General features: G+C 37.7%; 1 protein-coding gene across 6 annotated transcripts in view; it reads right to left on the reverse strand.

Moving 5' to 3' along the window:
- Positions 1-18266, reverse strand: part of LOC142303207 (protocadherin gamma-B1-like) — a 184571-nt gene that overhangs the window by 61285 nt on the left and 105020 nt on the right. The window contains exon 1 of one of the 6 annotated variants that reach the window (XM_075344407.1): positions 8907-11477. The exons of the other annotated variants lie outside the window; for them this stretch is intronic. Coding sequence (XP_075200522.1) covers positions 8907-11330 — 2424 coding nt within the window. The 5' untranslated portion in view covers positions 11331-11477. Of the gene's footprint in view, positions 1-8906; positions 11478-18266 lie in introns of those variants that run through there. 6 annotated transcript variants of the gene reach the window in all.

Genomic DNA, 18266 nt, shown 5'->3' on the forward strand with positions numbered 1-18266 from the left:
TATTATATACAATTCATATATAAGGAATAAATAAGTTAAAGTTAAGTTAAAATACTCAAGAAAATGTACTTCTTTAAATTATATATTAACAAATTATAATTACATAAGTTTAATAAAAATATTATATAATAATATAGTTGCAAATTAAATAGTAATGCTGAAAAATGACTTATGTTTATCACATTCAACCAGGTAATAGGAAAGGAGTCAAGAATCTGTTAAAAGGAAATTTAAGTATATACATTTGTTTTTTGCAAATTGTTAACTAGGAGTAGTATTATTTAGCATTCATTCATGTTGGGAGAATGAACTGTTTTACACCGTGTCTGCAAATTGGGATTCTGATCTGGCTTATATATCCTGAGTCATATTGCAAAGGATTGTTGAAAATCCACTTATGACTTTTAGGATCGCTACTTCCAATAGGTGGCGCTGTGCTAGAGTTTGTCTCCTTTACTGGAGAGACAATTTAGATATATACAGAAACTATTATCTGCGGAATCACAGCACGGAGGACAGAGTAAAAAACTGACACAAGCAAAGTAAAGAACTTACATAGTTCACTTTTATGAAACACTAGCAATTAACTAAATCCAATTTTCCTGTTTGCTCAACACATTCCCTAAGGCATAAGCCTGCAGCTGTTGCTATTCCATCAATATCTTTGAACAAGTTAGCCTATACATCAGGCATTGGGAACCTTTATTCTGCAATACCTCAAGTGTCATTTGGATAGCATCATTTGTGGGTTGAACAAAACTATTAAATTAAAAATTATGCAGCTATATTTAGTAAAACATTTAATAGATTCACCCCAAAAGTGATTGCAACAATGTCTTTTCTTTGATGAGATTTGCAAAGCTAAGTCATATTGATTATGGTGGTACTAGTAACCTATTTTTCAGATTTCTGTCAGTCTGGGGTGCAGTAGACTCTTGATAATGCAATTTTTTTAAAGCACTATGGCAGTAAGTTTTTATGAAAACAGATGTATATACCATTGTATGTCTTCTCAAAGTGGGTAATTTATCACTAGACATGTGATTAATACTGCAGTGGGGATCTACAATATTACTCACATAGGAAACGCCGAGACTGACATACTGTGCGCATATATATATATATATATATATATATATATATAATATATATATATATATATATATACATAAATATATATATATATATATATATATATATATATATATATTTGTGTGTTATACATCATAGGATACACCAAGACTGATGTATACATCACATAGGGGACCTGTGTGCTTTACATAAGATATACTGATGAAAATAAAGAAAGGTTGGGCACTGCAGTACTCGGCTGTGTATTGGAGCCGTACTCACAGGTATCAGAGATCAGCTGTTCCAGGACTTCTTAGCTACTCGTTAAAGTGCTAGTTACAGCGCGAAATGGCTGTTGTCCGTCTGTCGCACCCGCATTCCTCTCTCCCCCATCTGTTGTTATCTGTATATACAGAATAAACATTGCAAATTCCCAGAGTGAGCTGCTGCTTTTCCTTCTTTACCTGGATAAGATATACTGAGTCTCCTATGTAGATCACATGGGATACACAGGTACTTTGCTGTATACATCACATTAAAGACACTGAAACTGCTGTATATATATCACGTTGCAGACTCTGAGACTGCTGTATACATCACATAGGATACATTGGGATTCTGTCGTATAGAGCTCATATGAGACACTGTGATTAATGTATACATCACATTATAGACACTGCTTAATAAACATCACAAAGGAGGTAGGATACATTGAGACTGGTGATAGACAGGATAGGGTGGATTGCACGTTATACTTACCACATTTCCCGTGCAGCTATAGCGCTACTTCCAGGGCTGCTCATTAACCTCATACATATGCACTGCTTCCCCCACCCACGCACCGGTAGTCCCTGCATCTCTGATTGGTTGCAGTCAGATGAGCCCTCACCCTGTTTGGCAGTATGTCTAACTGCAACCAATACAGTTGAAGACCCCAGACATGTGCTTATCTTGGCTGTGTAACAAAATAAGCAGGACTGTATGCGGCTTTTTAAAAAATATTTAAATAAATCATTTTAAAAAATGGCATGCCGCCCCCCAATTTTGATACCCAGCCATGATAAAGCTGACAACATGGGATATTCTCAGGCTGGAGAGACCCATGCTTATTGAGGCCCCCCAGCCTAAAATAGCAGCCTGCATCCACCCAAGATTGTTGCATCCATTAGATCCAACAATTCCAGAACTTTACCTAGCTCATTCCGATTGCCCTGGTGTAGTGGCAATCAGAGTAATAAGGGATTAATGACAGCTCACAGCTGCTAATAAGCCCTAAATTAGTAATGGGAGGCATCTATAAGACCCCCCCATTACTAATCTGTAAGTGAAAAGAAATAAAAACAAACGCTTAAAAAATCCTTTATTTGAAATAGAATAAAAAAACCTCTTCCTCCCTTTATTAACCGCTAAAACACCCAAGTCTGATGTAATCCATATGAGGTCCCACGATGATTTCATCTCTGCTACATCTGATGTGACAGCGTGCAGGCATAGAACATGACCACTCGCTGTGAGCTTGAGTCAGAGAATGAGCCGCAGTGATGTCACTTAGGTTGTTTGCAGTCAAAGCTGGAGGACTATGGGAACCTTGAGATGCGGACCCTATGCCAATTTATTTATTTTTACACCAATAGAGATGCATACACAGCGCCTCTGATTGAAAGCAATCAGCCACACTGTCACACATGGTGGGGGCGCGTCTGACTGCAACCAATCAGTGACGCAGGGACTGCTGGTTGACAAGGGAAGAAGTGGATATGCATGAAGGATAATGAGTGGCCTTGAAAGTAGTATAAGCAGACCCAGAAGCAGTGTACAGCCACTTGAGAGATTCAGTAAGTATAATGCACCTGCTTTCTTTTTCTTTATTTTGACATTATTATTTTAATTTCTTTATTTTGACTTTATTATTTTAATTTCCTAAGTTGATGGACCTGGAATACTACCCGGAGTTCCCTGAGAACTCCGGGCCTGGGGTCAGTGCTTGGGTAATTTTGAATGTGCACGGATCTGGACTTTTGCAGTTTGGGTCAGCCCATCATTAGTTGCCAGTCAAACGTTTGTATGAGATAGCCAAGATGATTGTCTCTAAAATGAAGGTACATAGGAAAAACAGACAGCATCCCGAGATATTTTTCAATTTTTCTTTAATCCACCAAGTCAGGCAATGTTTCACCCTACAATTGGGCTTTATCAAGCATATACCATACCATAAAGCCCAATAGTAGGGTGAAATGTTGCCTGACTTGGTGGATTTAAGAAAAATTGAAAAAAACCCAGGGTGCTGTCTGCTTTTCTTCTCTGACATGGCAACCATGAGGATCCCTTGGATTTGACTTGTGTCCCTTATCTTGGATATAAGATTTCCCCTAAGGTGCTGCAAACAATTTTTTTTATGCTATAAAATGAAGGTAGTCGCACATTCGAAGCTTTAGTGGATAGTGATACTTTTAACATGAAAGTCTAAAGTTAATTGTTACCCTTTTAACTATCCAAATATATCACATAGGCTGCTATTGGACTTGTATATATGTGTGAAGCCCACCTGCAGTAGTCGCCTCAGGGATATCACAAGGTCTTCTTTTGGGACGTTTGGCAACAGGTATGTAGTTTGTGTTTATATGTGTCGTGACGCCACTCATGGTTTGCGGTCAGGGATATGGGTGACCGCCACTGCAGTTTTAATGAGCGTCTGGGGCTGATGGAGTCTGCAGTCTGATTGTATGGCCTCCCGTGCGTGAGGCTGGCCCCAGGGGCTCTGGTGTTTGGAACAACAGGTCCCAGAATAACTCAGTCTCAGTCCAGAAAGTCTTTTAACTTGTTTTCTCACTTTGGTTGTTAACGTGAGGTAACCCGGGTGATGCTGAGATAACCAGGTGGAACCAGGAACTCCTTCAGGCCAATCTGAGGGTAACTGTCAACTTGCCTTCCTAGCACTTCTTGTTTCGGATAACCCCTGACGTGAAGTACCATGGGATTCATCCAAAGAAGTTGCTACTGCCTTTTCTCCCCTTTTTGGCCCATTTGCTGGCAGCGTGGACCAATGAGAGATGGCTCCAGGCTCGACCCCCCTTATGGGCCTTCTCGTTGCTGCTGAGGCTCAGACTCTGTGTGGTTGGTGAGGTACCTCTAGTACCCTCACCGGCAGGTTTAGCAGATCAATAAATGGACGTCTACTCTAGGGACCTGTGCCCTATGCGTGCCTAGTCTCCAGCAGTCCCCGTATTCGAGCACCTCTCTCTAGGCGTCTTTCAGACTGACTAACACGTAACCGTTCTCCCCCGCCAACAGCTACCACACGTGCAGGGTCTCACTAGTTTTGCGACTCTTTGCATCTCCTAGCAAACGCTGTGCTCCACTAGCAGACTGGCTCACTCCTCCTATTTTCCTGATAGCCTCTGCACCCCACCTTCCAGGCCCTCCACTACACCCCTTGCTGAGATGTGGAGGCAAGCTCCCTCTTGGGTCTGCCCAAGGGTCCCCTCTAGAGGTGTTGGAGACCTGGTTGCTATGTGTCTGTGCGTACACACCCCATTCTGGTCTTTGGAATTACCTGGAAGCACTTCCCCAGCATGGGTGCAGTACTCAGTGGTGCCTGACCAGGTCATGGGCGCCATAAGGATCACATAGCAGACACCTGGACTGATGTATTTACATCACATAGGATACATTGGGACTGATGTATATACAGTACATAGGAAACTCTTATACAGGTGTAGATACCTCACATAGGAGCCACTGGGATTGGTGAATCTGCCCGGGTGCTGGGAGAAGTGACGTCATGGGCTGCAGGTTCCCCTCACCTGTTATACGTAATGCAGGGCTGACAAATGCCATGCTTCAATTCTTCTGCTGGATGTTTTTGACGATATGTAAGTGTAAGAATTTGTTCCATTAATATAAGTATATTTTTAGAAAACACTAAACTCCTGCTATTAGTGGCTTCTAAAGTGCTGTAGTATTTTCTAAAGATTCACAGCTGCACTTGCAACATAAAAAACATGTTAATCAAGAGACTGAACATTTTTCTTCTCTAAAAATTGACAGCTCCTCAGAGATTTTACATGGAACAATATCATTTTAACATATTTTTTTGTAGGAGCCTAATTAATCATGTATTTCCCTCAAACATCTATTTTCAAAACTAAATAAATGTAGTTGTCTTTTTGCTCAAGACAGATTTTCCATGATAACTTTTAGTTTAGTTGCTTTTTCATATCTAATTAAACTCCAGAACCTCCACAAATTCCAAATTTGTGACTACAGATGAGCGGATAAAACTAAATTTTACATGTATTTTCCCAAGAAATGTGAGTCATGGAGACAATGTACACAGTACCATAGGAGGTGAGCAAAAAGGTGAGATTAAAGACTTTTTCAATTTTAACCCTCTTAAGGCCTTTAAGTTCAGAAAACTGGCTGCCATTGCTAAATCCACGTGGAAGAAAAATACCAAAAAAAAATATTATTTTTACTATTGCAGATTTTTGTCAAATTTGAGTAGAATAAAATTCCACTTAAATTTATTTTTTCATCTTTATTTAGGACATTACAGTCTTGGAAATACCTTTTATATGTTCTGCATACTTTATCTTCAGGTACAGAGGACGTTATCAAAACTGGCGTAGCTGCTTATAACCAATCAGAGCTCAGACTCCATTTCTCAAACTTATTTGTAAAAAAATAAATGTAATAATGAACGATAAGAATCATATTCAAAATAAGAAATGTTTTTGCTTATTTATTTTGCTGTAAGAAACAAAGTAAGTTTTTATTAAACAGTTTTAGTAAATAATGCTCAGATAATGTATGATTTATAAAAGCATATGATAAGTATTAAAACCCTCAAATGTTACAACATATTACCTTTAATTAGTTAATTAGTAACTGTTTGCCAATTATTTGAGAATATCTATTTTCTTTCTAGGACATATTACAATTCTAGATTTTTTGGACATACAAAATTTTGAATTTTTCAGCATTATTTCATTTGAGAAATATAGCACAATATTATTGTATTTTAGAATCTACAACCGTATGATATAACATGTCATTTCCTAATATAAAAAGATACAATAACCCATCTAGACAAGGAAAGATCCACAGGAAACCTAGATAGTAATCAATAAATTATAAAACAAACAACAACAAAAAACAAAAAAAACAAAAACTTTTTTTAATCTTGTGCAATATGGTTTTCATTTCTTAGATGTTTTCTGTTTTCAAACTAAGAAAAAAATCATGTAATTGTAATAAATTTCAAATATTATTATAGGGGTATTTTTTTTTTTAACTGTGCTTAGATTGTACATGAGATTTTAGAAACTTCGCTGCTCCAAAAAACTATATATATCTAGCGTGAATTTACCAAAGATTTGGATATGAAAATTATAGCACGTTAATTTTTCCTAGAAATGTTGTCACAAATTTCACCCTTTCCAATATACCATTACTATTTTGCTGCATTAGGTCTGTATTGACATACTAGATTATGACTAGGCCCACATTGTAAATTGTTAATTATATTGCAACGCTGGATGAGGGATCAATGTGCATACCCAAATTTAAAGTATTCCGCTTTTAACAATGCTTTTTTGTTGGGTCCCTTTCCAAAAAACTAAAACAAAACTATAATTTGCCCCTCAATTGGGACCCTTAGCAATTACCTATAATCTAAAGGAAATGATCTTTGTAAATACTCCATTTTCCTGAAGCGCTACCATAAAGAGCATTAAAGAGTTGTTTATATTTTTTTCATAAATGTATAGTAAAAGTAAAAATACAACTTTGTAATATATCTTATCAAAGAAATGAATTTCTATTAATTTTTAAAATGTTCAATTCCCATTTACAATCCGTCTTCAGTGAAAACAGATTTTTCTATTGCTGAGATAGAAGATGGTCTATGTAAAACTGTAGCTTTCATTTTAGGAGAACTAGCAGTAAAATGTCATTGTCTGCTTCCAGCTTTTTTCTCTATCTCTCTTTTCAATAGTTAACTCTATTAACCCCTTCATGACCTTGGACGGATCTATCCGTCCAGGATCGTGTCCCATTAAGCCCCGCCCCCTGCCGCGGGCAGGCGGTGTGGATCGGCACACATATCAGCTGTTTTCAACAGCTGACATGTTTGCCTGCTAGCCACGGGTGGAAGCGATTCCTTTAATTAACCCCTTAAATCTTGCTGCCAAAGTCTGGCAGCAAGATTTAAATGCGCGCGGCCATGTTTGTTACTTACCGCCGCCCCCACCGGAAGTCACGTGTGTTATCACGTGACTATCGGTGGTTGCCATCGCAGCACAGGGTCATGTGATGACGCCTGCTGCTATGATGTTTCACTTTCGTTTTCCCTCGGCCGAGAGCAGAGGGAAAACCAAAGTGACTGAATCTGCTGTTTACAGCTGTATTGCTGTGATCAGCAGATAGCGATCAGCGATTGGATTGCTGATTGCTATAGCCCCCTAGGGGGACTAGTAAAAAAAAAAAAAGTAAAAAAAAAGTTTTAGAAAATAAAAAAAAACAAAAAACCTAAAAGTTCAAATCACCCCCCTTTCCCCCCATTGAAAATTAAAGGGTTAAAAAATAAATAAATATACACATCGCCGCGTTCAAAAATGCCCGATCTATCAAAATATAAAATCAATTAATCTGATTGGTAAACGGCGTAGTGGCAAAAAAATTCCAAACGCCAAAATTACGTTTTTTGGTCGCCGCAAGTTTTACGCAAAATGCAATAACAGGCAATCAAAACGTAGCATCTGCGCAAAAATGATACCACTATAAACGTCAGCTCGAGACGCAAAAAATAAGCAGTCACTGAGCCATAGATGCCAAAAAATAAGAACGCTACGTGATTCGGAAAATGGCGCAAAATGTGCGCCACTTTTATTGGACAAACTTGTGAATTTTTTTAACCCCTTAGATACAAGTAAACCTATACCTGTTTGGTGTCTACAAACTCGCACCGACCTGAGGCATTACATAGATACATCAGTTTTATCATATAGTGAACATGGTGAATAAAATATCCCAAAAACTCTTGTACGATCCCACTTTTTTTGCAATTTTTCCGCACTTGGAATTTTTTTGTTGTTTTCCAGTACACTATATGGTAAAACTTATTATTTCATTTAAAAGTACAACTCGTCCCGCAAAAAACAAGCCCTCATATGGCAAGATTGACGGAATAATAAAAAAGTTACGGCTCTCGGAAGAAAAGGAGCAAAAAACAAAAAACGCAAAAACGGAAAGTGCCCGGTTGCTGAAGGGGTTAAAATTCTCTGTCAGTAATGCAAAAATCATTTGTTATTGAATACATATTTTACCCATAAATTCAGTGAATGATCAGTCCCAGTCGAGAAAAAAAGTACATTAACAGATATGTAACAAATTTGCCTGTTTTCTTGTGTATTATTGTATTATGAAATGCAAATTAACATAATAGATACTCTTTAAGCATTACACAGATTCTATTCAAATCAATATATTGTCTGTGTAATGTAGACTAGAGCTAATCCTCTAGAGAGAAAGATACAATGTATAACAGCTTTCCTTTTTGGCCAAAAAAAAAAATGTAAACAGGGAAACCCCCAAAAAGTTACATATTAATAGGTTTTTGCAGACAATCCCAACCATCTGCATCATAATAATAGTTACACAAATATAAAGAGTTAACAAGAAATTGTGACTATGCTTATTTTAGATTCTTTTAAAGGAAATTAAACTCTGGTAGCAAAGAATATTATAAAGAGCAGATGTTCCTCAAAAAGAAATAATTCTAGAAATCATATATAACTTGATACAGACCTTTATAAAACAAAGTGAAAACATCTTACCTGTTCTGTGCTTGGACATGTTTCTTTTAGATACTGAGTTCCTTGTTCTGTGTTATCAGCATCAATCAGGTTTTCCACAGGCACATTCCCACTTGGATTCATGTAAGTAAAGTCACCATCAGCAGGATCTAGTGCCACACACATATTATATGAGTATGGTAAAGGTAGTGATCCATCACTGTACATGGAGAATGTCCTGGGATCAATTGGAGGATACAGATTTGTAGCAAGAGAAGAGAAGGCTGGTAATGGTTTTGGCTGCTTACATTTGGATATAATCGCCACCATCACAGTTATTATAAAGAGCAAGGAAATCAGTGCAAGTCCAACCACTAAGTATAATTGTAAGTTGCTTTGAGTTTCTTCATCCTTCAGTTTGTTGCTGAGCTTGGGAACAACCTGCTGAAATTCATCTGCAATAATAAGACTTAAGGTGGCTGTAGCGGAGAGCGTGGGATGTCCATTGTCCTTCACCATCACTACAACCTTGTAATTCAGCATGTCCTTTTCGTTAAAGATACGTGATGTTCTGATCTCCCCCGTGCGCTCACTTATCAGAAAATGATTTTGGTCTGACACTTGAATAAAGTGATAAGAGAGCCAGGAATTATGCCCAGAGTCTGCATCCACAGCTATCACTTTAGTTACTAAAGAACCAGGCTCAGAAACAAAAGGCACCATCTCAAATACAACTGACCCAGCAGTATCTGGGGATGGGTATAAGATCTTTGGAACATTATCATTCTGGTCCACTATATGGATAAATAATGTAACATTGCTGCTCAGAGAGGGGGATCCATTGTCTGAGGCAGTGACTTCTATTATAAACTCCTTGTTCTGCTCATAATCAAATGATCTTTGAGCATAAAGAACTCCGGTCTCTACATTGATGGAGAAATAAGAAGTCATTGATGGAGTTTCTGTAATGGTGTTGGATATTGAGTAAATTATTTTAGCATTGTCTCCAGTGTCAGTATCTGAAGCTTGTATACGGAATATTGAAGCTCCTGGTAGATTGTTCTCTGGTACATAAGCCGTATAAGTAGATTTAAAAAATATTGGTGGGTTGTCATTGACATCTGAGATATCAAATGTGAGAACTCGTGTACTGGAAAGAGGTGGAGATCCTCTATCTGTAGCTATAATAGTGATATTATAGGAAGATGTTTTCTCGCGGTCTATACCAGCACTCAAGACAAGTCTATAATAAGTGTCCGATGACAACAAATTGAAGGGAACATCTTCAAGAATTTGGCAGTCAACATCGGCATTGTCTCCAGAATCTTGGTCATGAACTTCGATTAGAGCGATCATTGTTCCTGGTGCAGAATCCTCAGGAATCGGAGAAGATAATGAGGTGATGGATATCTCAGGAGCATTGTCATTTACATCTATGACCGCCACCAGAACCTTACAATGAGCTACAAGGCCTCCTCCATCTTTGGCTTGTACAGATAATTCATAATTCTTTGCTTCTTCAATGTCTAAGTTTTCATTGATCTTGATTTCACCAGTATTTGGATTAATACTAAATATTCCTGTATGATGGATGTTTCCAGATGTTTTAAGAAAAGAATATGTGATCTGTGCATTGACACCTTCATCATTGTCTGTAGCATTCAACATAATCACTGTAGAATTAACTGGGATATTTTCCTTTAAGTTGACTTTATACATATTTTGAGTAAATATAGGAGCATTGTCATTGGCATCTATAACAACAACTTTTAATAATGTTGTACCAGTCCTGATAGGATTTCCTCCATCCAAGGCTGTTAGTATTAATCTATGAATGTCCTGTTTCTCTCGATCTAATGGTTTCTCTAGCACAAGCTCTGGATATTTACTTCCATCTATTCTGATATTCTCAGTGAGTGTAAAATACTGATTATCACTGAGCTTGTATGTCTGCACTGAATTACTACCAATATCTGGATCTTCTGCACTTTGTAAAGCAAATCTTGCTCCTTGGGATGTCAATTCAATTATTTCCAAAGTAATTGTATTATGGTAGAATTGTGGAGAATTATCATTAATATCCTGAATTTCAACTTTGATCTTAAAATTACTAAAAGAATTTTCAACCACAGCATCAAAGGTTAAGAAACATAAAACCTCCATACCACACAATGTCTCTCTGTCTATCCTGTCCTTTATATACAGGTTTCCATTGTTAGGATTTACATAGAAATATTTCTCTGCAGATCTCGACACAATCCTCAGTTTTCTAGATGAGAGCTGCTTAATATCTAATCCAAGGTCATCTGCAATATTTGCTATAACAGAGTCTTTCCTCATTTCTTCTACAATGGAATAATGAATCTGTCCAGAGACTGAGTAACAAAGATAAGAAAATAAGACATATATTACTTGCCATCTGATTCCTGTGCAGCCCTGTGTAGGAGATTCCATCCTGACCATCATCAGGGATAAATATCCAAAATATATCCAGTAAAGCTCTATTATCCAATGCAAATGTTAAAAATAACAATTTATGATATCTGAAATTGTCTTATTAAATTGTATTCATATCTCGGTGTCCAAGAGAAGCCAGAAAATGTCTGTGGTTCTTTTTGCAGATGAGCAATGTGAATGATATAGGAAAACACCAGTGGATTTTCAGTTCTGTATTTTTCTACTTTGTGGTTAAACAGCGGCGCTCAGAGGTGAAAATACAGAATTGCAGTATTTATAAAGCATACATTTTAGATCTTCAAATTATTTAGTTTTTTATTGCAGTTTATATTCTAAAAAGAAAACATTCAGTGAACACTTTTCTAGTTTTTGGCATTTTATTTTTACAAAGGAATTATATCCAATTTGTATGTAAGGAATAAGTAGTTGTTAAAAATACTCAAGAAACTTTACTTGTTTAAAATACATTAACAAATTATAATTACACAGACTTAATAAGAATATAAGCATAGTTACAAAGCAAATAGTAATGCTGAAAAATGACATGTTTATTTGATTCATCCAGGGAAGAGGAAAGGAGGCAGCAATCTGTTAGAAAAGAAATTTAAATGTGTACATTTGGTTTGTTGCAAAATTTTAAGTTGGAGTGGCATTGTTTAGCATTCATACATGTTGGGAGTGTTAGAGCTGCGCTCTATTCCTTCTCAGGTAGATGTGATGGATCGGCCGATTCTGAGAGTAACGCTTAACACACCAAGACAAGACAAGTCCGTAGTGTATCAAATAACTCTGTTTAATAGAAAAAATGGGAAGGTTTTTATACCTTTCAAGCTGATTACGCAATATGAGACATGTGATATGGTTGCACAATTTTAGATAGATACCAAATATAGTCATTAGGCCATGATGCTTAGGCTCCAAAGAAATACTTGAAGATATCACCACATAAGGGAGTATAGTGTCTCAAGGCTATATTAGATATAGTTATCATAGCAAAAGCTTTTAAGGGATGTGAATTAATCAAACCTTGTAAAACAAGCAGCTTATTCCAAGAGGAGTACATACTTAAAAGCTATAACAATTCTAGGCGACTAAGTGATCACCACAGCAAATAGCAGATGTAATAGAACATCAATTACTCATTCCTGGTTGTGTAACTGGTCAGACAAAAACCTATATGTGCATGAATATAACGAATTTGTGGACTAACTGGTGAACTAGTGAACAAGACAAAATGGCTTCTCTAACAGGAGAATGAACTGTTTTACTAGAGATATATAGAAATTATTATCTGCAAAATAACAGCACTGAGGGTACAGTAAAAATTTGACACAAGCAAACCAAATGGTTACATAGTACACGTGTGATGCTTTAACACTAGGTGACACTAGATACACTAGTGGAGGAGTAGCAAAACAAGTCAAAGGTCTGTAGCCGGGAATTTGCATCCAATACAAGGGAGAGCATGGAGCCGAGGTCAGGATACAAGTCGGGAGTCTAGAAGCCAGGAAGACACGTCAGGTACAAAGGAAGAGAGCAGAGCCAAGGTCAGGATGCAAGGCGGAGGTCTGGAAACCAGGAAGACATGACAGGTACAAAGAGCAAGAATGAAGCCGAGGACACAGGGGTCTAGGAGTCAGGGAGTCAAGTCAGGGTAAGGGAAACAGGTGGAGGAGGGTACTAGGAATGAAGTAGTGTGACAAGATCAAAATTGTCACTTACAGCAGCGAGCAACAACTGCTGCAAAACAGGTGGCATTTCAGAAGAAGCAGCTCCAATATAAAACAGAGCAATCACCTGGAATGAGTTTCCAAAGAACAAGCCAATTCCACAGGGCCTGAGACCGTGAACAACCAGTCCACTGTATAATATTACAAAACCAAGCATCAGCTCGGCAGTAGAACAGACCACCACCAATCAGAGTCATGACAGCACATTTATGAAACTCTAACCATTAACTAATTGCAAATTTCCTGTTTGCTCAATACACTACCTAAGGCATAAGCCTTCAGCTGTTGCTATTTTATCAACGTCTTTGAACAAGTTAGCCTATACATCAGATATTGAGAATTTGTTTTCTGCCAAGGGTCATTTGGATATCTATAAGATCATTTGTGGGTTGAACAAACCAGCTATATTTAGTAAAACATTTAACAGATTCACCCCAAATGTGATTGCAGGAATGGCTTTTGTTTGGTGAGGTGTGTGATAATGGTGCGATTAGCATCTAATTTTTTTAGATTTGTGTTAGTCTGGAGTGTAGGTGACTCAGTAAGTTGTTATCAAAACAGATGTATATTTCAATGTATGTCTTTTCAAAGTGGGAAATGTATCACTACAGAGTGATGGCACTCCCAAAATGCAGTCTGAAAAGGTGCAAAACTGAACGTGACATGTAACAAAAAATGCCATCAGTCTTTTTGTCTAGATAACTGAGTCCTGCCAACTGACACTGCACCCCACTCCATTAGCCATAGGTGATTTTATTCTTTAGTAGCAGGTTCCTCTATGCCCATACACATGGAGGATTGTAACCCAGCGAGAGGCTTCAGTTTAGTGTAGGTTTCCAGTAATGAGATATGCCTTGACGTGGCTACTGGGCAGATATTAAAATGGCCATTTTTGTATGCTAAATATCTCATTTTTTCCTAGATTTCTTTAAGAAGTAGTGTATATCTGTATTCTTGCATTCATTGTTTGCATGTTTTAGCATTTCCGAGTGCAACTGTCTTTTTTTATTATATGTCATGTTCAGTTATGCACCTTTTCAGACTGCATTTTTGGAGTGCCATCATTCTTTTAGTCTAGATTATGGTGTCATGTCCTCTGACTGTGCACCCTTCCACCATTAGCCCCAGGTGAGTTTATTCTTCATTAACAGGTTCCTACATGCCCATACACATTGATGTTTGTAACCCAGAGATAGGCTCAGTTTAGTGTAGGTTTCCAGTAACGAGATATGAATTGTTGTGGCGACTGGGCAGATATTAAAATGACCATTTTTTTATGCTAAATATATTCTTCCATTCATTGTTTGCATGCGTTATCACTGGGGTGACACTGAGATGGCTGTGTACTCTACATAAAATATACCGAATCTGCTATGTAGATCACATAGGATACACTGGTACTCTGCTGTATACATCACAGTGAAGACACTGAGACTGCTGCATATATACTGCTCAAAAAAAATAAAGGTAACATTTAGACAACAAATTGGTATTTTAGTGTTCCCTTAATTTTTTTTTTTAGCATTATATATATCACGTTGCAGACTCTGAGACTGCTGTATACATCACATAGGATACACTGGGACTCTGATGTATATAACTCATATGAGACACTGAGATTCCTGTATACATCACATAGGAGACACTGAGACTGTTTAATATACATAAAATATGAGGTATTAAAATTGGTTTATACATAACATAGAATACATTAGGACTGGTTTACATACAAGATAAGAACAAAGAACCCTTTGGTCAATCTTGTTTTTTCATACTGGTCATGGTGTAAAAACAGAGCTGCAAGAAAATGGTTATACCCACATCAACTAGAGAAAAAGGCACAATCCACCAATTAAATTGTAAAAAAGGAGACAAAAAAGGTGGAGATGAATTTGTGCAAAGTAGCAATTTTTATTATTAATATTTTAGATTTCAAAATTGCAAGAACATTACAAATTGCTGGTGCAAAAAGTACAGTGACAGATGCTCATGCCACTATCTGTTACAATAATAATTTCTTCAAGTGAATCACAATTAGAAAGCTAATGGTAAGAAGCAGTACTTCTTTGTAAAGTACATATACATATGATGTTAATATAGCTATCATAAATAAAAGTGACTGCAGACTTACTAAAGGCAATAAAGCTGCCTCAGTACACAAAGCATTGTTGGTTATAAATGACAGTGACCAAATGTAGAACTGGTGGAGGAAGGTTGAACTAGATGGATCTAGGTCTTTTTTCAACCTTAGTAACTATGTAACTATGTATAACATAGACCCCCCACTACCCCGACGTATGTTTTGCTTGAAATGTCTAGTTTTTAATGTGTTAATTTTTCATTTCATATCTTACGCGTTTTTTTATTTACTTATAGAAGATGCTGAGACCGTTGCTCATACATTACACAGATAATAAATAAATTCACTGCACTCATAGATTGTGATGCAAAAAATGTTTTAAATTTATTGAGGCAACTGTGAAGTCATTCAACATTTCAACCTCGCCTGGGTCTTAGTCAAGAGTCGCTTAAAGATGGGTGCCTGGTATATGGAAATTTGAGTGGATTATCACCATATCACCAGCCCTAGCGCTGTTTTGCTGGCTAAACCCTGGACCTTTATCCTCAAGGTATTCCCTACCAATGTTATAATCCACTTTCCATAGCCCAGGCACCCATCGTTAAGCGACTCTTGACTAAGACCCAGGCGGGGTCAAAACCTCGAATCACTTCACAGTCTCCTCAAAAAATGTAAAAAAAAATGTTTGCATCACAACCTATGAGTGCAGTGAATTTATTTATTATCTAGGATTGCACCCATTTTTCACTTGCACTTGCACCACCACCCACTTGTCTGAGTGCAGACCAATTTTTTGGATCCATACATTACATAGGACATGCTAAGACTGCTGCCTTCATGATAGGATAGCCCAAAAAGAATGTCCTGTCAATGGCCCTGGCTAGCATCAGGATTGAATACAGCATTATGAGCATCCCAGCTTTCAGTAGTGAATGCTCCATGTGTGTACTTGTAGACTAAATAAGATTTAAAGGGCTGGTGGACAGCAAAACAGTGCTGGCAGCCAGATCATTGTGCTCCCAGAGAATCTTCTTGGGTGCTGCAGGAAGAGACGTTATGGGCTGGAGATTCCCCACACCTGTTACACATTATGTAAGGCTGACAAATGTCATGATTAAATTCTTCTATTGGATATTTAAGTGTAAGTCTTTGTTCCATTAATATAAGTATACTAGCTGTACTACCCGGCTTCACCCGGGTTAATAACTGCTGTTAACAAAATAGAATGTATTAACAAAAATGTATTCTGCACACAAAAAAGATAAAACAAATAGATTGAAATGTAATTATTAAAAGGCAAAAACTAAGCTAATAGATGCATTTCACAACATATATTTCAACACCACAGATATTCCACACAGATTTAACTAAATTGGCCAAGTAATGTGCTCCGTCTGTCTCTTTCCAGATCTGTCTCTTTCCCCGTCTGTTTCTGTCTGTCTCTTTCCTCGTCTGCCTCTTTCCTCATCTGCCTTTTTCCTCGTCTGCCTCTTTCCTCGTCTGCCTCTCTCCTCGTCTGCCTCTCTCCTCGTCTGCCTCTCTCCTCGTCTGCCTCTCTCCTCGTCTGCCTCTTTCCCTGTCTGCCTCTTTCCCCATCTGCCTCTTTCCCCATCTGTCTCTTTCCCCGTCTGTCTCTTTCACCGTCTGTCTCTTTCCCCGTCTGCCTGTCTGTCTGTCTCTTTTTTTGTCTGTCTTTATCTCTCTGTTTCTTTCACCAGTTGTCTCTTTCCAGGTCTGTCTCTTTCCAGGTCTGTCTTTTTACCAGGTCTGTCTCTTTCCCAGTCTGTCTCCTCGTCTCTTTGTCTGTCTCTATTTCTCTGTCTCTTTCCCCATCTGTCTCTATCAAGGTCTGTGTCTTTCTCCATCTATCTTTGTCTGTCTCTCTGGCTGTCACCTCTTTCCCTGTCTGCCTGTCTCTGTCCCTGTCTGCATGTATGTCTGTCTCTTTCTCCATCTGTCTCTATCCAGGTCTGTCTCTTTCACCGTTTGTCTCTGTCTGTCTCTTTCCCTGTCAGTCTCTATCTCTCTGTCTCTTTCCCTGTCTGTCTCTGTCTGTCTGTCTCTCTATATCTCTCTATCCGTCTCCCCACCGACACCTTATTACCTCACATATAAGCTTCTTATACTATGAATGTCTTTTGTTCCTTTAGCAACCACTCACAGCTCCTACTAATAACCTGTAGTTCCAGGCTCCATTTACTTTATTGAAGACATGTTTTTTGTAGAGTAACTGTAAAGCACGGGGTTAAATTTTCCTGTAAAACCATAGTCTATGACATTCCCTGGGTCACATGAGGTGTCTGTGCAAAATTTTGTGATTGTAAATGCGACGTTTCGTTTCACTTTTCCCCATTATGAAGATAGGGGCAGAATTGATTAATAAATTGGAACGTGCAGGGTTAAAATTTCGCCTTACAACATAGCCTATGACGCTCTCGGGGTCTAGACGTGCGAGTGTGCAAAAGTTTGTGATTGTACATGCGACGGTGCGGATACACTTTTTGTTTCACTTTTTCCCCATTATGTAGATAGGGGCAAAATTTATATATTAGATATCTCAGAAAACAATAAACTCCTTCTGCTATGAGTGGCTTCTAAAGTGCTGTAGTATTTCCTAAAGATTCACAGCTGCACTTGCAACCAAAAAAAAATGTTAATCAAGAGCTTGAACATTTTTGTTCTCTAGAAAATAACAGCACCTCATTACCCTTCAAGGAAATTTTACATGGAACAATATATTTTTAACACATTTTTTGTAGGAGGCTTATTAGTCATGTCCTTCACTTAAACATCTTTTCTCAAGACTAATCAAATGTAATTGTCTTTTTGCTCATGACTAAGATTCTCCATGATCCCTTTTAGTTTAGATGCTTTTTCATATCTATTTAAACTCTAGAACCTCCACAAAGGTTTGCTTTAGGACTACAGATTAGCGGATCAAACAAAATGTCACGGGTTTTTTTTAAGGAAATTTGAGTAATGGTGACATTGTGTGTAGTGCCATAGGAGGTGAGCAAAAAGGTGAGAATAAAGACTTTTTTAACTTTAAACTTCTTAAGGTCTTTAAGTTCAGAAAAATGTCTGCCATGTTCCTAAGTCCACATAGAAGCAAATTACAAAAAATATATCAGTTTG

This window comes from Anomaloglossus baeobatrachus, chromosome 4, assembly GCF_048569485.1.
Source record: "Anomaloglossus baeobatrachus isolate aAnoBae1 chromosome 4, aAnoBae1.hap1, whole genome shotgun sequence".
NCBI classification, from domain to species: Eukaryota; Metazoa; Chordata; class Amphibia; order Anura; family Aromobatidae; genus Anomaloglossus; species Anomaloglossus baeobatrachus.